The sequence below is a fragment of the Callithrix jacchus genome, chromosome 3 (assembly GCF_049354715.1).
Source record: "Callithrix jacchus isolate 240 chromosome 3, calJac240_pri, whole genome shotgun sequence".
NCBI lineage: Eukaryota > Metazoa > Chordata > Mammalia > Primates > Cebidae > Callithrix > Callithrix jacchus.
The window spans coordinates 87,174,740-87,198,065 of NC_133504.1; the positions used below are offsets into that span (position 1 = coordinate 87,174,740).

Consider the following 23,326-nt stretch of genomic DNA (forward strand, 5'->3'; position numbering starts at 1 on the left):
CTGTACTTGTGATGGTGAGTGAGTTCTCATGAGATCCAATGGTTTTATAAGGGGCTTTCCCCCTTTGCTCGGCACTTCTTTCTGCCACCATGTGAAGAAGGACATGTTTGCTGCTTCTCCCACCATGACTGAAAGTTTCCTGAGACTTACCCAGTCTCAGGCAGTTTTTTATAGCAGTGTGAGAACGGACTAATGCATATTCCAACAGTGGAATTGCTTGGTCAAAATATGTGGTTTTTTATTTCAATAACATGATGTGTAATTTTTGCCTCATGTTTCTTGATCCACAAGAAAAGAGATTTTCAAATTTTCTAATGGAGGTATCTGATTAAAGATTTCAAGCAAGATAAATGACTCAAACCTAGAAATGATCATAAAGTAATCAAAAGTAAAGTGATGGTACACACTCCAAATTGTTAAATAGTAGAGGAAGAAAATTATCAGAAAAATTACAACCTATGCCCCCATTTAACTGCTGATTTATTAGACAAAAAAGAGAAAATCTATACTTGTTGGCTTGTTATATTATATTAATCTGGCTTGTTATATTATTGAAAAATATGTTTTTAGCTAAGGCTAGCCACTAGACCAAATTAAAGTAGACATTCTCTGTTAATGATGCCTGTTCTCAGTGAAAACACATCGGCACAGGGAGGGGAACATCACACACTGGGGCTGTTGGGGGGTTGGGGGCAAGGGGATAGAGAGCTTTGGACAAATACCTAATGCGTGAGGGGCTTAAAACCTAAATGATGAGTTGATAGGTGCAGCAAACCACCATGGCACATGTATACCTATGTAACAAACCTGCACGTTCTGCACATGTATCCCTGAACTTAAAAAATAAAAATAAAGATGACTATTCTCAAGTGTGGAAAGCATTTAGAATCTGGGGTGCATGTTGTTTGTATAGATATGATGTTGACATGGAAGTGCCATAATTCTGTGTCACAGGCACTATAATCAATCCTATATCATCCCCCAAATATAGAGGCATTACAGTGGATTTGAGATTAATTTGTTTTAACCTGTTCTGGCATCACTGAATATTCTTCCTGCTCTGGAAACCATCAGAGTCTAAGACCAACAGCAGTTCCACTTTTGCTATCAGGAAACTCATTGACCCCTCCTATGTTAACAAGGAGTTGCTACTATTGGATCACCTGTTGCTATGTTTTGACAACTGACAAAAACCTCCCTCCTTTTCCGCTCCCACCCCCATTTGATTGCAGAATAGAAGTGTGATAAAACATTTTCATCGCCTTATACTGAAAAGTAAATGTATCTTTGGTTATTGAGTTAGTAGGGTGGAGATTGGTTGGTAGAGATCTCAGAATAAAAGATCATTGAGAAACTATTTTTTGATTCCAAAAAAATCTTGCATTTAAAATGGAAATTAATAAGGGAACAACATAAAATTGTTTTTTATCAACTATCGATGTCCATGTAGAAATAATCTAAAGTACTGATGATATACACCCAAGGCTCTTTTTTCCCCCCAGGGCAGAATTCTGGCATTCTTAACATTACTGAGCTATTCCCTTTTGACTTCCAGATGGTAATAAAAGTGGAACGTTAAAATACGGAGTTATTCAGTCTTTTTGCAAGGAGGTAAACGGTCAGATGTCATGGTCAAAGCCTAGGTAGTTCTGTTGCTTTGAGAAAGGGTCTCACTCTGTCCCCCAGGCTGGAGTGCAGTGGCACAATTATGGCTAACTGCAGGCTCGACATCCTGGGATCAAGCGATCTTTTCACCTCAGCCTCCTATAGCTAGGACTATAGGTGTGTACCACTATGCCCAGCTAATTTTTGCATTTGTAGAAATGGGATTTCATCATATTGCCCAGGCTGGTTTTGAACTCCTGGGCACAAGCAATCCACCCCTCTCAGCCTCTGAAAGTGCTAGGATTACAGCCTGATCCATTGTGCCCAGCCCAGCCCAAAGCCTGGTTTTAAAGAAGATTAGCTGTATCTCTTAAGTATCTTTTCAAAGGACCACAATACTTAACCCTATAAAAGGAAAAAACAACAAACCTAAAAACAAGAACTTGCTTTCTAAACTTTTATTTAAAAAAAATTTTAGGTCCAACATCTGTTTATGTAAATATCCAAAGGAAACTCCCAACCGTGTACACATAGATACTCTTCGGCTCTTCAGCACCACTATTGTTCCTACTGTTTCTATTATACTTACATATTTGTTTATTTTCATGTTTGTCTCCTACGATAGACTGTAGAAACACCCCTCCCCAACCTCCCTCATGACTATTGTAATATCTGACACTTGATGGGTGTTAAGAATGTGTTGATTTAATAAATGAAAGTCTTTTCTCCACCAGCCCTAATGCCAGTTTGTCATCCAGAGGTTGACTAGGGATTAGTGTTATATCTCAACCTCATTCTAAAAGTTCACTAGTAAAGCTTACAAGCTAGTACCATTGTGATTGCATCAATAGTGACCAGCCACCTATTTAAAATAGATTTTTCAAAACTATCAATATAGGCCAGATGCAGTAGCTCACATCTATAATCCCAGCACTTTGGGAGGCTGTGGCAGGAAGATTGCTTGAGCCCAGGAATTCAAGACCAGCCTGGACAAGATGATGAGACCCCGTTTTCATTTTAAAAAAAGCTATCAATCTAATATGTGCCTGTTTAAAAAGAGTTAAATAGACAAGCACAGTGGCTCATGCCTATAATCCTAGCTACTTAGGAAGCTGAGGCAGGAGGATCACTTGAGACCAGGAGTTCAAGTCTGCAGTGAGCTGTGATTGCACCACTGCACTCCAGCCTGAGCAACAGAACAAGATCTTATCACTTAAAAAAAATAAAAAATAGCCAAATAGTGCAGAAATGTACAAAAAAGAAAGTACCCTCCCCCACCCATAAAGTATCACAGTTTATTATATAATAGGTATTCCTGATACTTCAAGGCAAATGGCTAGTGATCAGGAAACAGGCTCCTTGTGGATTTAGGAACCCAGAGAAGGAGTCTGAGAAAAAAGCACCTTAGCTAATGCGGACTGTAATCCCGGCCTCTTCATCTCCTTGCTGCATTGTGTCTGATGTTGCAGAGGGAGCAGAAACGTATATGGCTCCCTCCACGGAGCTCTCTGCTACTCCATTGATTCATTGATTCATTTGGCTTTGACAAAAAGGATATATATGGTATATTTCTTTTCCTTTTTCTTTTCTTTTTTTTTTTGAGAGTGAGTTTCACTCTTGTTGCCCAGGCTGGAGTGCAGTGGCACCTCTCAAATCACTGCAACCTCCACCTCCCAGGCTCAAGCAATTCTCCTGCCTCAACCTCCCAAGTAGCTGGCTAATTTTTGTATTTTTAGTAGAGACGGGGTTTCACCATGTTGGCCAGGCTGGTTTTGAACTCCTGACCTCAGGTAATCCACTCACCTTGGCCTTCCAAAATACTGGGATTACAGGCATGAACCACCATGCTTGGCCTGTATGGCATATTTCTTTTAAAAAAAAAAAAAAGTTATGACCTTCAAGCTGAAAAGATGATGAAGTAATCAGCTGCCTTCATTCAACACAGTGGTCCAGACCCTAAGCCTGTTTGAGGCTCTAGATTTAGAATAATCTTTATCATCTGAAGGAAAGATACATTTCACTTGAACCAGACATTTTTCTATACCAACAGCCTCTCCTCCAAGTCTTTCTATGGAATGTGCTCATTTTGCATCCTTTTGTAAACTTGCTAGTTGTCACTTCTGGCAAGTTGATGCATAATTACCTTTTGTCAGATGAGAGTCAGGATCAGGAACTGGGGGACTGAGCCCACCAGGTGTGGACTGCTCAGGCTGCCCTTCCTTGACCCTGCTCTCTGGCCAGCTTCTGCCAATCCAAAAGAGCAACCTCACTGCAGGAGATGTCCCTCTTAGGGTTGCCACACCAGGAACAGGCCTCAGGAAACCTGAGAAGTGCTTCAAGAATGACACCCATTGTCGGCTCCTAGAGACTTGGTTGCCCAAGAAAAAAAAATGTATATAAATAGAAATTCTCATAGCAATGGGAATAATACGAACAATCAATGAGGCAAATTGAATTAGCTGTAAATCACTTTTCTTAACTTTGAATTAGAGTTCATTAATCTTAACCTCTCTGACTTGACAAAATAAGATCAGAGAGAAAGGTTATTTTCAACATTGAGGGTTAGCCAAAGTAAATCAGCAATAATAATAACACAAATAGTAATAAAGTAAGAAGAGTAATATAATGAAAACTGTTTCATTGAGCACCTATATATCAGAGGCTTGATGCTAACTAAATACCTTATTTATATTGCTTTGCAAAATTTCTAAGATGAATTGCATGTTAGATACTATTATCCTCATTTCAGATGAAAGAATACTTAAGTAACTTGGCTGATTATGAAACTATTAGTAGTAAGTGATTGGGCTGTGGTTGGAGCCTATAGTACAAAGGCTTCAATTTGCAACTCTAATGTACTGACAGTGGCTTGGAGTGGTCTAGAACTTCAATGCATTGTCCAGGGATGGCCAGAAAGAGTGCTGAGATTGATTAGCAAGATCTGCTGTGAGCCTAAGAAGGGCCTGGGGGTAGCAGAACAGAGCAGCATATTTCCCTGCTGCATCACACTGCCTCTGAAGCTAATGTAACTTAGGGAGGAAGGAAAGTCTCCTCACCTTACAGTGTATTTTGGTAAAGTGTCACAGTGTGACACTGTTGTGATGAAAACCACTTGGTTTCAAAGTGTCCAGAGGCTGAAATGTGCTGGGGCAGAGCTAATGGCTCCCCACAAATAACAATTATCGCATTGGCCGGGCAGCCCCCACAGTGCTCCCCAGCAGTAGCACTGTCATATCTCAACAATGCGCCTTTGCCCACAGACACATGGGCCCAATGGCTGGTACTGATGGTTTCCCTGAAAAGTGCCACTGTCCTCTGTTCTGAGTCAGCCTTATTGTTCAGAGCTTAGAGAATGAGGCACATGTCCAGATATGGGACAATAATATGTGCTATACACTTGCTGTCAGCAATATTGTAGGTCACCATGACATCAAAACCTTCAATTCTACAGTGCTCTGAAATGACCTCCCCATACCCTAACCCTCAAACTTGTGAATACCTATTTGCCTGTAATTCAAATACTATTTCCTTTGAAGTCTTCCAGGACTACCACCCACTAGCCAGAGTTAGCTTAATGATTTTTTTCAATCCATCATCTAAAACCATGCCAATAAATATTTGACCATTGAAAGAATAAATGAACTTGTGTGAATACCTTAGAAATTGGGAATAAATTACAATAATTTTTTTGAGACCCAAAAGGATGAAAAGACAGTAACTTTTTCGAAGATACATTCTTTGGATCTACTCTGATTATGTGTGAATCTTATAGTCTAATAGCAGGTAGAGTAAAGGAAGGGTCTGAGCTGTATGATTTCTGGATATAATGGGCTGGAGTCAGTGGGGAAGGGAATGCTCTATAAAACATGGTTGAATGATTCTGAAAGAATCACAGACATGAGGCTAGTGAGCAAGGAGTGATACAGTTTGAAAGTGCTTCATTTGCATGTTTTCTTGCTTTGGCCTTGTATGAAAGTCATTGACATCTCCCCCACTGGTATATGAAAAGCAGATAACTGATGTAGTACATAGTTAAATAGCAGTATCTATGGCTAGATGCATTTTATAGCCACAGAGGGAACTTCTGCACAAAATGTTAACTAGTTTTCAAAAGTCTACTGAGCAGGGCGCAGTGGCGAGTGCCTATAGTCCCAGCTAATCAGGAGGCTGAGGTGGGAGGATCACTTGAGTCCAGGAGTTCTGGGCTGTAGTGTGCTGTGCTAATCAGGTGTCTGCACTAAGTTCAGCATCAATATGGTGACCTCCTGGAAGAGGGGCACCACCAGGTTGCCTAAGGAGGAGTGAACCAGCCCAGGTCAGGAACGGAGCAGGTCAAAACTCCTGTGCTGATCAGTAATGGGATCATGCCTTGGTGAACAGCCACTGCACTCCAGCCTGGGCAACATAGCAAGACCCTGTCTCTGTAAAAAATCGTCTACTGAAAATCAGATCTTGTGTCTTTTGTCCACTGGAATGTTTTGGACTGTAAGTAATAGAAAGCAAAACTCTGAATGGGTTATACAATAAGCAAGATTTACTATCTTAAGAACAACAAGTCTTGAGATGGGTTCACAGAATGATTGGTTAATTCAGCAGCTCTGTCACATCTTGAAAAATGACTTTGCCATCCTCTGTGTTGGCTTTGTTCTCAAGGGATCTCTCGGGATTGCAAGATGGCTGCTGCGTTTCTGGGCAGTACATGTTTAAGGGCAAGGAAACTTTTCCCAACCTGCCAGAAGCCTCTTGTTACATCATCTTGGCTAGAATTGGGGCACATGCCTGTCACAAACTCACCCTACAAATTACTAGTAAGGAAAATGGGCCTACCAAAACTGGCTTAGGTATTTCAGTTTTACTCCCAAATTTGAGATAAGGTCACCTTCCTTGGAAGAATCAAAACTTGGAAGCACCTCATCAAAATGAGGATTCTCTTAATAAGAAGAAAGAAGGTACTTTTCTCTTGAATAAGCAACCAACATTTTCTGCTACATATGCCTCAGTGGAAATGCCTCATTCATATATCCATATTACTCTCTGGTATCAAATTATGGGTGTTTTAAGCTGTGAGTGTGTTAATTTGGTGATGGTGACAACTTTACATATTAAAAATATAGCCATTGGCCAGGCACAGTGGCTCATGCCTGTAATCCCAGCACTTTGAGGGGGCCAAGGTGGGCAGATCACGAGGTCAGGAGTTCAAGACCAGCCTGGCCAACGTACTGAAACCCCATCTCTACTAAAAATCAAAAATTAGCCAGGCATGATGTTGCATGCCTGTAGTCCCAGCTACTTGGGAGGTTGAGGCAGGAGAATCACTTGAACCCAGGAGGCGGAGGTGGCAGTGAGCCGAGATTGTGCCACTGCACTCCAGTCTGGGTGACAGAGTGAGACTCCATCTCAAAAAAAAAAAATAGCCATCATCTGGTGAGGGAAAGGCAGTATACCCAAAAAATCCAGAAAAATCTCCATTACTTGATGCTACTAATGAAATCAACCCTTCATCCCAGAATTAGGACAGGTAATGGACTGTAAAGACTTAGGTCATTCCACTGGGAGGAGACAGTTCCTTGAGATAAGAAAGCAAAAAGAAGCCAGTTCTGTAATGAACAGGGGAGAAATGCAAAGGTCCTGGGGGAGAAATGCAAAGGTCCTGAGGCAGAAAACTGAAAGTGTCTGAAAGCAGGGGTGACTGGCTCACAGTGAGCAGGAAGAGAATGGCAGGAGGTGAGAATGGAGAATGCGGAGAGAGAGGCACTGCAGAGAGGTCTTGTCGGTCCTGATAAAGGAGTTGAGGTTTTTATTCTGATGCAGAGAAAAATCACTGAGGGATTAAAGAGGATCTATATCTGTAAAATGTCCTCTGCAGGACAATTTCATACACTGGAAAGAGTAACACCATTTGATGAAGTCTTCCTATCTTTAGAGAAGCTACTTACAAAGACCCAACTTAATAGACGATTGCCAGGAATTCAACTTCATTATCTTGATTCGGTACAAAGTTGACCTTTAGTTCTAGTTGGTGTATGTATGCTTCCTGGACAGGTTTGCCTAGGGGAATGATTTCTTCTAGAGAAACTCTAATAAGATATTTTAAATAAAAAACAGTGCCTCTGAGGAGAAAAGAGCTTAATTTCTCAATTCAATGGTTGATCATTCATTGATCTCTCAGCTGAGTTCTAGAGTAAGATGCTGCCCTTTTGGACAGAAAAGGTTAGGCAGGTCCGTCTTCCCCACATGGTCAGCCAGGTCTCCTTTCAGTACGGGGCGTGGTTCACACTCTCTGGGATGTACACTTAAGGGGCTGAGTTCGTAACAGCAACTGCTTGTTCCCCTTACCAAGTGCTTTCCCACTGCAGGTTGTGTTTGTAGGGCCTGGTGTGTTCCAGAACTCTCCCGTTTCTTTACCAGTTCCTTGATTTGAAATTTTTGTTAATTTTTTCTTCACTTTTTCAACAATCTTTATCGAACTCCTGTGCCTATGTGAAGATAAACACATTGCAGGGCACTGAAGAACAGTGTTAGGGCAGTGTTAGCATATGGTGCTAGGGAGCTCAGGGAGTGATCACTTATCTTGCCTAAATGGGCTTCTTGGAGGAGGTGACAGAGCTAAGGTTTCAAAGGAGTCTCACTCATGCTGACGTCTCTGAGAAAGATGGATCCTAGAGTGGAAAGTGATCTGGAGACTACTGGAGAAATCTAAGGAGAGACCAAAATTCTTGGTCCAGAGGTAGAGGAAAAGTTTGCTTAAAGAGATAAACAGGTTTTCAGGGAATAGAGCCAGGGGAACTTGGAGGATAACTGGGCATAGGACAAAACTGGGGTAATTCCAAGAGTTTGCAGCCACACCCATCTGCTCTCCAAGAAATAGTTCCCAAGCTGAAACTCAAAGGTCACCAGTGTTCTTCATGAGTTCCTACTCTGAATCTATTACCCTTTTTCATGACCCTTTTTGGAACATTGATGAAGAGGAAGTGGTATCATGTATGGTTTCGGAATATAGTGCTTGAGTCATTCTATTAGCTCTTGTTTACAGAACATATTAAGACGCTTTCAAGGAAATACAAATAATTAGGATTCTTCGATGCCTATTTCCTGCCAGTGGTCAACCAGTCTTCTAAGTATGATTAATGTGAGAAGTGAAACTATTTTCCTAAATGCTGTTTCTTTTCTTTTTCAATTATGAAGTATATTCGGTGCTCTTCGAACTGGTGCTTATATGGTGTACATTTTGATGACCAAAGGCCTGAAGCAGTCAGTTTGTGACCAGAGTTTTTACAATGGACCTGTCAGCAAATTCTGGGCTTATGCATTTGTGCTAAGCAAAGCACCCGAACTAGGTGAGTATCTTCTTCAATTTCCTCTCCCTCTCTTTGCAGAAATGTATCCACAATATTTATTTAGTGAACAAAGAAACAATTGGGAGGTCCTATTTTGTTGGTTGCAGGAAAGTTACAATGAATGAATTTGAGTTCTTGACTAACTTCTACTTTCTATTATTCCCTCCCTGTTTCCTTTTAAATAATTTTACATTGTGTATATTAAGAGCAGATAGTTACATTGAACAGGATGATTTTGGAGCACTACTAAAAATACACTTCCAGGGGCTTATAAAATGTACACAGCCCCCTTTCTGAGGTCCACTGAGCTGAGCTAATATTAAAATATGGGGAAAAAAGAGCAACACTGCTGTTTCCAACTCCCATATCTGAGCACTCTTTCATCTGTAGAGTTAGGATTCAGATTAGAAATTAAGCTTTTCATTTGGGGACCCTCATGTTCTCATTAACAAATGCTAAGGGCTGGTCTCTGGTGGTGTTTGCTTTTAATCATCCAGATGACCTTAGGGAAGGGGAATGTAATTTACTTTCTAGAAATTAATAGAAAACACAGGCTGTATTTGTAGATTTCTATAATTTTTCCCTCAACTCTTTAGTGGTCTTGAATCTAAGTGTGGCATAGGTTAGCAGAAATAAGTCAAGGAGTTGATGTGAGCACAGTTTTCCAGGAAAATGTCTTTATTTACACAGATAGATACCTACTGGTGACGGTAATGCTAGCAAACTGGTACGATTCTTAAGGTCGACCTGGTCACCCTCTGGGGTTCTGGATTTTTTTTTTTTAACCTGGAATTAAGAGTTGTATATATTTAGTTCAAAAGATATCAATTGTGATTTTTGCCATTGTTTTCAATGGCAAAACAGCAGTTACTTTTGCACCAACCTAAAATGTATTGTCCCCTGTCCTGGAGAAATCCAAGGAGAGGCCAAAAAGCCTGGGCTGGTAAGGTAAGTACAGAGGTAGAGGAAAAGTTTGCTTAAAGAGTTAAATGGGTTTTCAGGGAATGAAGCCAGGGGAACTTGGAGGATGATTGAGCATAGGGCAAAACTGGGTAATTCCAAGAGTTTGCGGCCAGACCCATCTGCTCCTACAAAGGGAGTTTGTGGTTGCACTTTCCTTACAAGCCACCTGCAACATAAGCTATGAGCAGTCTTCTTTCTGTAAGGCACCCCTTGTTCATGCCCTGTGTCTATTCAGATAGAATAGGAAATGTCTGATGTGTGCAGGGCCAGCAAGCCAGTCATCATCTACTGCATGCTAGAAATCTGCTTTCTGCAAGTAGATGACAGTTAGTTTGAGCTTTTGTCTTCCCACGTCAAAAACAAGGGAAGAGCAACAGAAGAAAACTTTTCCTGAAAACCTTTCCTAAGAGGGGCAGAGGTACAAAGATAATCCAAAATAACTAGATAACTACCACATGCATGTGCCCACCCGCACATACCTTCACACATATGCCTATTTACACGCAGCCTATGAAGACAGTCTCAGGGTGAAATGCATTAGTGTGGATTCATTCGTCATTCATTCAATGCATTTATGTTAAGCACCAGCTGAAATAGAATGGCAACTTTATCTAAAAAAAAAAATTTTTACAATATGATTATGAACAAGGCCCCAGCATGTATCAATACCATTAAGTATGAAGTCATAGGCTAGAGAAGTGGTTTTCACCCTGGATCTACAGACAAAGCCTGAAAAATCTGAAGACGTATTTCTGGGAATTTAAATCGTATATAAGAGTATTTTAATTTGCTTTGATTCATAGAGTTTTTGAATCAGAGCACTTATTCTCAAACTGGGGTTGACCTGAGAGTATGAGCATGTATTCTTTACTCTTGGATTTTTTTTGGGCGGGGGGGAGAGAGGGACATAGTCTTACTCTGTTACACAGGCTGGAGTGCAGTGGTGTGATCTCAGCTCACTGCAACCTCCGCCTCTGGGGTTCAAATGATTCTCATGCCTCAGCCTCCCAAGCAGCTGGGATTACAGGTGTGTGCCACCACGCTCAGCGAATTTCTGTATTTTCAGTAGAGATGGGGTTTCACCATATTGGCTAGGCTGGACTCTAACTCCTGACCTCAGGTAATCAGCCCGCCTCTGCCTCCCAAAGTGCAGGGATTACAGGCGTGAGCCACCACACCCAGCCATGACTTTTTTCTTTAAAATAAATTGACACGTTGTTAAAGTTTGAATTATTTAAGTTGAAAAATATATCCCTCTTTTATGCTATTTAATAACCTTATTAATCCCCTATCTTTTTTGACAAAGGCCTGACTACAGCTACATAAATGCAGTGAATGCATGAAACATGTGGTTTCCCCTGAATGCTTCCCCTGAAGACTTTCACAATGTCTGCTTCTACTATTTCCAGAAAAAAATTTTTAATAAGAAATGGTATGATGCTTCTGACCTTTAAGCCTCAGATCGCAAAGAAGCAGCCTTAGTGTTTTCTTCTAGAAATGCCTTTCCCTGCAGGGGCTACTTGTCTGTATTGTGTTCTGAGTTATATGCAGTTGTATTTGAGGTGTGTGAGAACAAACACAGTCCTTACACAGTCCTTTCACAGTCCTTTCCACCTTCTGGAGGAATAATTTATCGAAATGCCACCTCAAGCCATCTGTAGTGATGAATTTCCTTTAAAGACATAATTAGATCTATGTTCTCTGTCCTCCTGACTTTTAGGATTCCTAGAGAAGACCTCCTAGTGCAGCACCCAGAGGTGTTCATCCTACATCTTGGTTGTGTTGATCCTGATGATGTTAATATCACCTGTCTTAATTTAACCTAGGCCCAAATGTCCATGCCCCTTGGCCTCATAGTGGACATTGTAATTGAACACAGCATTCTCTCTTGAGCCCCAAAGGAGCCATAGTCCAGTCTCCTACCTCCACAGGACAGATGTACCACTGGCATGATAATCCCTTTCCCTGGAAAGGTCTCATTCATCACAATAATTAGTGGCAGTCCTTTGTGGATTATCCAACAATTGATCCCTTTGCAGTTAAAATATGAGATTGAAGGGTTGGGAAAAATAATATTCTAATCTTGACACAGTTATTTAATGAGGCTAATTAGTAACACAAATTCTTCATACTTTAAACCCTTATACAGATAATTTTCATGTTCTGAGTACCTTTTTCTTTTGACATTTAAAAATATAGAATATTAGGCTGGGAGCAGTGGCTTATGCAGGTTATCCCAGCACTTAGGGAGGCTGAGGCAGGCGGATCACCTGAGGTCAGGAGTTTGAGACTAACCTGACCAACATGGAGAAACCCCATCTCTAGTAAAAATACAAAATCAGCCAGGCATGGTGGCACATGCCTGTAATCCCAGCTACTTGGGAGGCTGATGCAGGAGAATTGATTGAACCCAGAGGGCAGAGGTTGTGGTGAGCCAAGATCGCACCATTGCACTCCAGCCTAGGCAACAAGGGTGAAAGGCCATCTCAAAAAATAAAAAATAAATTAAATATATATAATATTGTTCTTCAAATATTCTGGACCTCCTTTGAGCCATTCGGAGGGAAACTGCTGACTCAAAACAGAACCAAAATCAGTGCAAGTGTCTCCAAGACAAGCAGCCCCAGGTCTTTATATAGTGAACATGTTTGCCTGGATGAATTTTTTATTCCCATGCATTTTAGAGGTTAAATTTCTTTCTGGTTTTTGCAGTTGGAAAATCTTGTCACTGCAATTTAATTAAAAGATTTACCCATTTGCTTTAGTTAGAACTTTTCTTATTTTGCGGTCCCAAGTTCTACCTTTCAATATTCTAAGATTCTGGGCTCTCTTATAAGCACCAAAAGGAAAAGATCTTGTGAGAATTAAAAAAAAAAGTTCTTTCATGTGAGAATTAAAAAAAAAAGTATAATACTGACACTGTATTCCCCCAGCCCCCACAAACTCACACTTTTATTTTAAATTGCCGTAAAATATATATATTTTTTTCAGATCGTTGAGCAATCATCACTCTATCAACTTCCACAACTTTTGCATCTTCCCCAACTGAAATGCTACTCGTTCCACACTAACTCTCCCTTCACTAAACTCTTAATAAATAGCAAGAAAAGCTTTCTGTTTCAGCAGAAAACCATGAGCTCATTTCAGTGAATCATGGGGTTGCAGTCCACTAGAACAAGTGAGAGAAAGAGAGCCACTAACCTGCTTTGTGTGCCAAATCTTTGAGCACCTACTATTTGGATTATATTAAAAGCTGCTGAGATTTTGTTTTGTTAACACTTGGAAATATCTGCTCTGCGCTCAGGTCCTTGCTCAGTTGAGCATGTCATTGTTTTTGAAGCTCTGACTCAGCAGCCCTCTAGCTAGCTCTGGGAAAAGGGACTCAGCTGTGTGTGACAAACCACACACACAGTCGCCTCTCTGTGTCTCTCGGTGGCTGAGAGCACCCCGGGGATTTCCAAATGCTGGTTGCTTTTCCTATAGCTGCAAAGGTATAGCTCAAAAGTGACCCTTGGGTATGAGAAACACCATGCCCTGCCTGAAAGCTGCCTCTCGAATGAAAATAGTTAGACCAAAGTTTCGAGAGATCATGATAAGAGAACATGAGCCAGGAAGTAGGTAAAATGACATGACTGAAACATTCAAGAGTCTAAAGTCCCATTGCTTGTACTTGGCCAAAATCCCTCCTGTTATGCCAACAGGACGTTTGAACAAGAAAGGTTGATTAACCAACTCAAATACACAGTCCCTCTGATAGTTTACATTTCTGGGTCACTCTATGGCCTCTGGAAAGCCCCAAATTATCATGACTTGGCATGACTCTAGCTCATGACAAATTAATAATGACATTATGTGGTTTCCCCAGAGGAAAAATAATTTGTACCTGCCAGAGTGGCATAACTGATGCATCTCAGCTGCCATATCCAAGACCGTGAGAGGTCTTGGTTAACCCTTCCAGAACCTCACTAGTTTTCCCCTGCCTGAGGGAAACTACCAGTCTTTGGGTCAGCAGTCTTGGGGACAGTAACCCTGATAGGGTGTTGAATGGTGCTATGGATCAGCTCCAGAACCATTGCTGGGAGATGCTCAATTTCATTCCTGCACCTACCATCCTGCATATGCATTCTGGAAAACACTCCTAAGCAAATTCAAATTAATTTTGTCATCTAGATTTTGGGACATGTTTTCCTCTCTCCTGTCCCCCACCCTTCTCCCCTCCCTACTCCTAAAGTAACTAGAAACACCCAATGTGTCTCAGATAAACTGGAGATATACCCTCACCTCCAGACAGGAGAAACACAAAGCCATTCTCAACTCCAGAATTGTATGTTTCACTAAACTCCAGAATTGTACGTTTCACTTCCATCCTATGCTAGCCCATTGTAATATGGTTTTTCTTAATCATTCTTTAGACAATAAATTTTTAATATAAAAGTGATGATAGAGTTAAATTAAGCTAAAGAATTAGGAGGAAATGCATATCTCTTTATGATGAATTTATTATAATGTGTTTGGAATTATATGGGGGCTTATATTAGTGAATGGTAAGAGACTCATAAAAACATCTATTCAATTATGAATGATTAAATTTGTTTTAAACATACAGTTTCTTGGATGCCTACCTTCTTTCCACTATGAACAATGGTAGCTGGAATTGATCATGTCTGCGTTATTGTCCACAGGGGGATTGGAGGCCCAGAATAGTGCTTCTACGGAAATGGTAGATCTCTTACAGGCACACTAAAATAGCACAGTTTAACACTGAGAAGCAGGCCCAGGGTCTCCTGACACCAGTTTTGTCCCTTAAGTTTACTTATGAGGGTTACCATCACCATCCGTCATTATTAGCCTGTCTGACATTTATAGATACCATAAAAATCAGGCATCTTTCAAGAGAGAAGATGACTTCAACAAAAATTTGATAACAGGCTAGAAATATAGCAACTGACAACTTTCCTTTTTATTTTTATTTTTTTGAGATGGAGTCTCGCTCTGTGACCCAGGCTGGAGTGCAATGGCACGATCTTGGCTCACTGCAACCTCTGCCTCCTAGGTACAAACGATTCTCCTGTCTCAGCCTCCTGAGTAGCTAGGATTACAGGTGCCTGCCACCATGTCCAGCTAATTTTTGTATTTTTAGTAGAGACGGGGTTTTGCCATGTTGGCCAGGCTGGTCTCGAACTCCTGACTTCAGGAGTTTGCCCACCTTGGCCTCCAAAACTACTGTGATTACAGGCATGAGCCACCACACCTGGCCAGCTTTCCTTTTCTATTGTAAACAAATATGAAGTAATAGTATTTAACAGTTTAATAGGTGAATAAACTAATAGCTCTCCTAATGAATGGAATGGGGCACCATCTTATCATTCCAGCCACTGCCAGCAGAACCTTAGAAGTCTTTCTCCATAGCCCAGCATTCTTTGACCTTGCCCAGTGCAAGCATTTTAGGCCATCCATGAAGTATATGAGGGATAAGGTAGGAATAAGTACTGGGTTTTTGTACTTAATTAAATTTTAGAAGAGAAGAACCAGGCATGGTGGCTCACGCTTGTAGTCCTAGCACGTTAGGAGGCTGAGGCCAGCGGATAGATTAAGCTTAGGAGTTCAAGACCTCCTCTCTACAAAAAAGTTTTTTTAAAAAATCAGCTGGGGTGGCACGTGCCTGCAGTGCCAGCTACTCCTGAGGCTGCAGTGAGACATCGGATCGCTTGAGCCCAGGAGATCAAGTCTTCAGTGAGCTGGGATCATGCCTAGATGACAGTGCGAGACCCTATCTCAAAAACAATTTAAAAATTAAAAGAACCTTCTAGCTCTTGTTTTTACATTAAGAAAAGCCAGGTTTGAGTTCTCCAAAGGTCATGAAGGATGTCGGTTTTTCCCATGTCTCCTAACCATAGAGATAGGAAAGAGAAAGAATCATTCACCTGTATTAGCCTGTTTCTGTCCCACATCCTTGTGTATCTTCCCTTATTCTCTTACTCACTAATCGAATTGGGTGTATTTTTCACTGGACCAATTTTACACAAATGTTCTACAGTCTATTTTCAGAGCCCTGAGACTTTTCAGTGAAGCATTGCAGATACATAGCATCTACCCACCTCAGCATCATTCTAGCTTTCATAATGTAAATTCCTTGCCCCAGAAGCTGTGGTCTTTTCCTTCAAAGAGATATTGTGAGACAAAACTCTGATAGATCCTGGAAAGCTTACAAGTTAATTCTATAAAATGAAACTGTTATTTTTAATTTCTCCTCACTTGATTCACTGATATAAAATATTCCTATTACCCTTGTCAGCAAATGTGTCTAGAAGAGGACTTTTGTCCCCCTTTTTCTGTCTACCTTTTGTTTAGATTTTACTGTTCTCACTGACATTTGGCAAGGCTTTGTAATTTACAGGGAGCTCACAAAGATATGTGTTTGAGGTATACCTTTTGTCACGTACCAAAGAAAAATTATGGTTTTACTACTCTACAAAGAGGCCTTAGAACATGTTGCTGGGAGCTTGAGTTTCTTTCTGTTTCTTTTGATTGATAAATGATCTAAAATTCCAGTCTGGTTTTTTTTTTTATTGATAAATGATCTAAGACAAGTCACCTGTCCTCTCCAGGTGATATTTCCTGAAATGTATGGTTGAGTTAGGAGTTGGCAATACAGTTGTTAGTGTCTCTTCCAAATCAATGATAAATACGATTTTGTGTGAAATACCTTGAAAGAAACATTTACTGCTTCCCTATTGTGTCTGAAGAGGGCCATGCTGATTATCCTACTTAATGCTCAGGCAATTCCATGCTACTCTTTTCAATTATCACCATTTCTATAGATGAGGAAACTGGAAATAGTGAGGATAACTTGCCCCGGGTCACAGAGCTCGTAAGTACCAGCCCAGAGTTCTAATCCAGTCCATCTAACTCTCCAGTCTTAACTTAAGATGTCTATCCTCTTACAAAACTGTAAGTCATTGTCATTGGTGGTCAAGGACCTCACGTACCTTCTTCCCTTTGTCTTTCAGGAGATACAATATTCATTATTCTGAGGAAGCAGAAGCTGATCTTCCTGCACTGGTACCACCACATCACTGTGCTTCTGTACTCTTGGTACTCCTACAAAGACATGGTTGCCGGGGGAGGTTGGTTCATGACTATGAACTATGGCGTGCACGCCGTGATGTACTCTTACTATGCCTTGCGGGCGGCGGGTTTCCGAGTCTCCCGGAAGTTTGCCATGTTCATCACCTTGTCCCAGATCACTCAGATGCTGATGGGCTGTGTCGTTAACTACCTGGTCTTCTACTGGATGCAGCATGACCAGTGTTACTCTCACTTTCAGAACATCTTCTGGTCCTCACTCATGTACCTCAGCTATCTTGTGCTCTTCTGCCATTTCTTCTTTGAGGCCTACATCGGCAAGATGAGGAAAACAACGAAGGCTGAATAGTGTTGGAACTGAGGAGGAAGCCATAGCTCAGGGTCATCAAGAAAAATAACAGACAAAAGAAAATGGCACAAGGAATCACACGTGGTGCAGCTAAAACAAAACAAAACATGAGCAAACACAAAACCCAAGGCAGCTTAGGGATAATTAGGTTGATTTAACCCAGTAAGTTTATGATCCTTTTAGGGTGAGGACTCACTGAGTGCACCTCCATCTCCAAGCACTGCTGCTGGAAGACCCCATTCCCTCTTTATCTGTCAACTCTAGGACAAGGGAGAACAAAAGAAAGCCAGAGGCAAAGGAGAATAATCAAGGCAAACAAAGGCTGTTAACACATAGAAAAAAATGCATTTACTAAGTGTCACATTTCTCTAAGATGAAAGATTTTTACTCTAGAAACTGCGAGCACACACACAGAATCCTTTCTAACCTTTATGGACACTAAACTGGAGCCAATAGAAAAGCTAAAAATGAAAGAGACACAGGGTGTATATCTAGAACAATAACGCTTTTGCAGAAACTAAAGCCTTTTTAAGAAATGTTAGCTGCTGTAGCCCCCATGAGAAAAGATGTCTTAATCATCCTTATGAAAACAGATGTAAACAACTAGGTTTCAACTAACTTCACCCTCACTTCATAGCCTCAGGCTAGTGAGTTTGCCAAAACCAAAGGGGGCGAATACTTTCCCTACGTTGTTCCTGGGAGGATGGAAACCGGGCAGCCCAGGTCCCACAGGGGCAGCTCCATCCCAGGGCATTTCTGATAGTTGAACTGTAATTTCTACTCTTAAATGAGGTATGAAGCATTATCCTTTTGTTCAGTTGCCCCGAGCTTTTGAACAGAGGAGTAAATACAGCATCGAAAAGATAAACACTCAACCAAACCATGTAAAAACGGGTCTGTAGTATCTGTAAAAAGGCCCAGCCCAGGACCACTGTGAGCTGGAAAAGGGAGAAAGACAGTAGGAAAAGAGGTGAGCTGAAGATCAATTCGATAGACAGATGGTGTGTATGCCCCTCCCTATTTCACTTCACACACACTCATAACTTTCCAAATGAAACCCCGTAGCACAGCACATATTTCCTATATTTTTGTGAATTCCAAAAGGAACCCGCAGGGCTCTTCCTGGGATATTGGATGAACACTGTTTCTGCATCATCTGCATTTGCTCCCCAAGCAATGCAGAGGTGTTCAAACTGCCCTCTGCTGGCTGAGTGGCAATACTACAACAAACTTAATGGCAAATTTGGCTGAAAGTCGACAACAAAGAGCCCCTATATACTTATCCCTCAAATTTTAAGTGATATGAAATACTTGTCATTATCTTTGGCAAAATCAGAAGATAGTTATCCTGCTTCAAGTCAGCTTCAGAAATTGTTTAAAAGGGACCTTCGCTCTGGAACTCAAAATCAATTTATTAAGAGCCATATTCTTAAAAAAAAAAAAAGCTGGATAATATTATCTGTAATATTTCAGTCCTTTACAAGCCAAATACATGTGTCAATGTTTCTAGTATTTCAAAGAAGCAATTATGTAAAGTTGTTCAATGTGACATAATAGTATTATAATTGGTTAAGTAGCTTAATGATTAGGCAAACTAGATGAAAAGATTAGGGGCTTCTGCACGGCATAGATTACATACACATAGCCACGCATACATGCATACAGATGCGGAGTACACTGAACTTCAAAGCCCAAATGAATAGAAACACATTTTCTGGCTAGCAGAAAAACAAAACAAAACAAAACTGTTGTTTCTCTTTCTTCCTTTGAAAGTGTACAGTAAAAGGGATTTTTTCAAATTATTTTTATATTATTTTAGCTTTAATTGTGCTGTTGTTCATGAAACAGAGCTGCTCTGCTTTTCTGTCAGAGATGGCAAGGGCTTTTTCAGCATCTCGTTTATGTGTGGAATTTAAAGAGAATAAAGTTTTATTCCATTCTGTGTGAATGGTTTGAGCAGTGAACAAAGAATCCATGCAAAGCAAGTCATGATGGAAGAATGAGGGGGAGGGGGGCAGGGGAGGAAAGCTGTTACATCTGTGTTGAATTATTGTGAGCAGTCTATAATGTCTTGGTGTTGGTTCATAGATGAAACACAACTGATGGAAGAATGTATTATAAATTATGCAAAATCTGACATGAGCTGAAAAGACAGGTGCTGTTATAAAAACTAATAGATTCTTAGGATGTAAATGTTATTTTGAGCTTCGCAAATACACGAAACTGTGCAATAAGCCTTTTTTTCCTTATAACAGAAAATGAGGATAATTAAAATGAGGAGAAGGCCCCATGACAGTTGACTTGAGTTTAATTGAAGGACCCATTGGAGGCTCCTCTGGTCGACTTAATTATTTAATTCAGTGATTTATTGCAGATCTTTTAATGCAGGTTAGAATAAGGAAGTGAGCGTAAACCATAAAAAGACTCTAAATGATGCTTCCAAAGCACTTTTATCTTGCTATTAGGTTCATGTTTGTCTTTACTTGTAAAATAATTTGGAATGTTTGTTTACAGGGTGAATGTCTGATACTTTTTAAATTAGCTAAATGTATCTAAAGGCATTTCCAATGTTTATCATGGGAGGAAAAAAGCCACATTTTTTTAAGAAAACAAAATTTTGGTAGTATAAGTTCAATACACTATTTTTAACATCTCAGCTTAGCTGCTTTAATCATATCAAGGTAGATATGAGGCTGGATCACTGGCCCATGACAAATCTGAAAGCTGCCAGAGAATTGACTGCCACATAGATAATCCTGCTGTCAGTTAACATTCCAGAAAAACTTGGGCAGGCAAGTTTTTATAGCTGCCCCACTATGCTGCAATAGAGTATCTTTCTATTGAAGATTTTCCACTGCATTCCAGTCCTACTATGGTGGAAACATTGTTCTCGGACTAAAAAAAAAAATCCTTTATTTCATACACACAAAATTTCATACACTAGGTCTGAGCATCAACCCAAGTCCATGAGTTTGCAGTGAAGTTCTAGTGAGAAGTGCTCTATTCATAAAGCAGGGGGTTTATGTGGACCTTCTAGTGTTGCTTATAGGAAAAGAGTAACTACCATATTACATCTAATGCAAAGCCAAAGTATCAAATTAAAATCACAGATTGAGGTTGTTATTCAAAGTCACTTACTCCCATCCTTCTAATTATGCTCCACTACAGAAGTAAGGGGAAGAGAGGGAATACTTTACATGTACACTGCTAGCGGGAAAAGAAAGGATCGATTATATCCACTTTGCTTATCCATCTCTCTTTACTTATGTAAAGAAACGGATTAGAACAGAGACTAATATACCTGGACTGAGTTAGAAACTTTATATAAATGGGTTTTGTGGGATTGATTGGAAAGACAGTGAGAACCTAGGAGAACACGAAAAGACCCATAGAATGTCTCTTTTGAAATGGAGTCTCGCTGTTGTTGTCTGGGCTGGAGCACAGTGGCACGATCTTGGCAAACTGCAACCCCTGCCTCACAGGTTCCAGCCATTCTCCTGCCTCCCAAGTAGTTGAGATTAACAGCCACCCACCATCACTCCTGGCTAATTTTTGTATTTTTAGTAGAAATCGGGTTTCACCATGTTGGCCAGGCTGGTCTCAAACTCCTGACCTCAGGTGATCCACCGCCCCCTCCCGCCCCATCTCCCAAAGTGCTGGAATTTCAGGCATGAGCTACTGTGCCCAGCCCAGATGTCTTTTTTTAAATCAGATGTAGCATCTTCATAAGGTGAAGGCTGTCACATAGAAGTAACAAAGCTCCTGGAGTAGAGTGACGCTAGCATAGAATGTTCCAGACATCTGGCCATAGTCCCAGACTCTGAATTACCTGGAAGGGACAAAATGCCCAGATTACCATTTTTTCTGTATTCTGATAGCACAGCTTCTACTCAGAGACCATGTGTGTGTCACATAACCAAGGCAGCTAGAGCACATTCTGAGGGCTTTTTTTCTGGTTTGCTTAATGATTCTTTGAGAGTAACTGGATTGGCCAAGGGGTGACTCAACAGGGCTGTGAGAAGAGTGTAGAACAAATGGGTTTTGCCTCTCAGAGTTTAGAGCTTCAAGCTGTATAAGCATTGGTCCATATCCACCTCTTTTAGACACTTCCTTAAAAGTTTCCATCATGAAAATCATATCGTGTCAGAATCTTATGAGAGCCCATAACTTCCCCATAGTCAAAGGTAGTGACTTTCTCCAGTCTTTGTTTCCAATAATAAATATCTCGCTCTCAGTTTAGAACTATTGTAGAGCTGGTGTCCGTGCTGTGAGTCATTGTGTCCCACAGCTTTTAAAACATCGTTCTCTTTTCTATACCACACCTGATTCTTTGTGCCTCAGACTCATTGCCATCAGGAAGAGACTTTGCCAAGAATCCACCACCACATTTGGCCAGTGGTGTATACACATTAAAGTGAGAGCTGATGAAATGGTGACGCCCTATTTTGTTCCGACAATCAGTATGAAGGGGTAGATCCCAGTCTGCCAGTGAGCCAACAGCCTCTGTACGCTGGTATCCGAGACTAACAGGAAACAAGTGTCAGCGCAGCCACGGCATTTTTGTGAATGCTGTTGTGACAGACTCCAGTTATAAACATCTGTGAGCCATCTGGCACAACACAGAGCTGAAGAGGCCAGTTCAGTGCACCTGCACAGAGCACTGAAGAACATGCACAAGCCTCTTGAATCACCAAGTTATTTTCCTCATCCTCAGAGACTTTGACAATTCAGGGCTCACAGATGGCGGGGGGGGGAATTCTCAGGCTTCCCTTCCTCCTAAATGACACTTTTTAAAGGAAGTGACGTGGAAGTTGTTCTAGGAGTTAGATGGACAGTACGAGCACATTCGTGAGTGGGGCTTGGGGAAGTCTCAAAAATGGCACTTTGGTTTTAGGCTGGGCAGGCAAAAGTCTCACAGTGAGATATATTTAACTGGACGTCTAAACCCACAACTGCATTGTAGTAACTTCTTCTGAAGTAATTGGTTAAATTAAGAACTGGTTTCATAAGTTGGGGCCAAGCCACATTTAAAACCCATTCGGGCCTGCAGTGAAGGGTTCTGACTCACGTTGGTATTTAAGTGCTGTTACTTTCCCAATGCCTTAGTACCACTTGAGACTGTATTTCAATGGACAGAAACCAAGAAGGCCACAGCAGTAGCCTAATAGTCCTCCCTGGTCATACTTGTTTCAAACAGGTCTGCCTGTCTGGGCACGCTCAGGCAGGAGGTTGCTTGCTGCTATCTTGAAAACCACTGGAAGATTCAGCTTCTTGGGGACCTCAGAGCCTGTGTTCATATGGAAGCCCACCCATATAAGCTTCACAGAGCAAATCACAGCAATGTTCAAGTTGTTATTTTCAAGTGCTTATTTCACAACATTAAAAAAAATATTTTTCCTGGTGTATTAAAATTAAAAATAAAATCATAACTTTTGATTTAAAATCAAACTGTGTTTCTGTTTTCTTTCCTCTCTTACTCTGGGCGGTTTAAATGGAACATCTAAGACACTGAGGGTTCCTCAAATATTCAGAAGTGCCATTTCCACATTTGCATCCACAGGCTCAGGGAACAGAGACGAGTCACTGAAACTCCTTGCTTTCTGTAGAGCCCAAAAATGTTGTAGCCCTCAACTACCACTGACTAAGTGTCCATAAGATGTCCAGCCCTTCAGTCATCCCTTTCGTGGATATGACATTTTACAATACACGTGTTTTCCGCATCTGTTGATTCACCAGAGCAGTCTTAATGGGGCAGACAGACTAAATTGAATCTCCGTTTTAACAGATGAGGAAAATGTGCTTATTAGATCCACTGCTACAGAAGTGGAAGGAATGAAATTTGAACATCATCATCTCAGCTTGGATTTTGCTGCAGCCATTCAATCTTTTGAAAAGAATGAGAGTGTAAATGAATAAAATACTTGGCACTGATCTTTGCCATGTCGTTGGACAGAGCGTCTCCGGGCAAAATAAATCTTAGGGAAAA

At 40.9% G+C, this 23,326-nt stretch overlaps 1 protein-coding gene across 6 annotated transcripts in view; it reads left to right on the plus strand.

The window, feature by feature from the left end:
* Nucleotides 1-22,788, plus strand: part of ELOVL6 (ELOVL fatty acid elongase 6) — a 152,877-nt gene extending 130,089 nt beyond the window's left edge. For all 6 annotated transcript variants that reach the window (XM_054253061.2, XM_054253060.2, XM_078366694.1 and 3 more), the window contains 2 exons: nt 8,791-8,942; nt 16,916-22,788. In XM_054253061.2, coding sequence (XP_054109036.1) covers nt 8,791-8,942; nt 16,916-17,340 — 577 coding nt within the window. In that variant the 3' untranslated portion in view covers nt 17,341-22,788. The remainder of the gene's footprint in view (nt 1-8,790; nt 8,943-16,915) is intronic.
* The last annotated feature ends 538 nt before the right edge of the window (nt 22,789-23,326 follow it).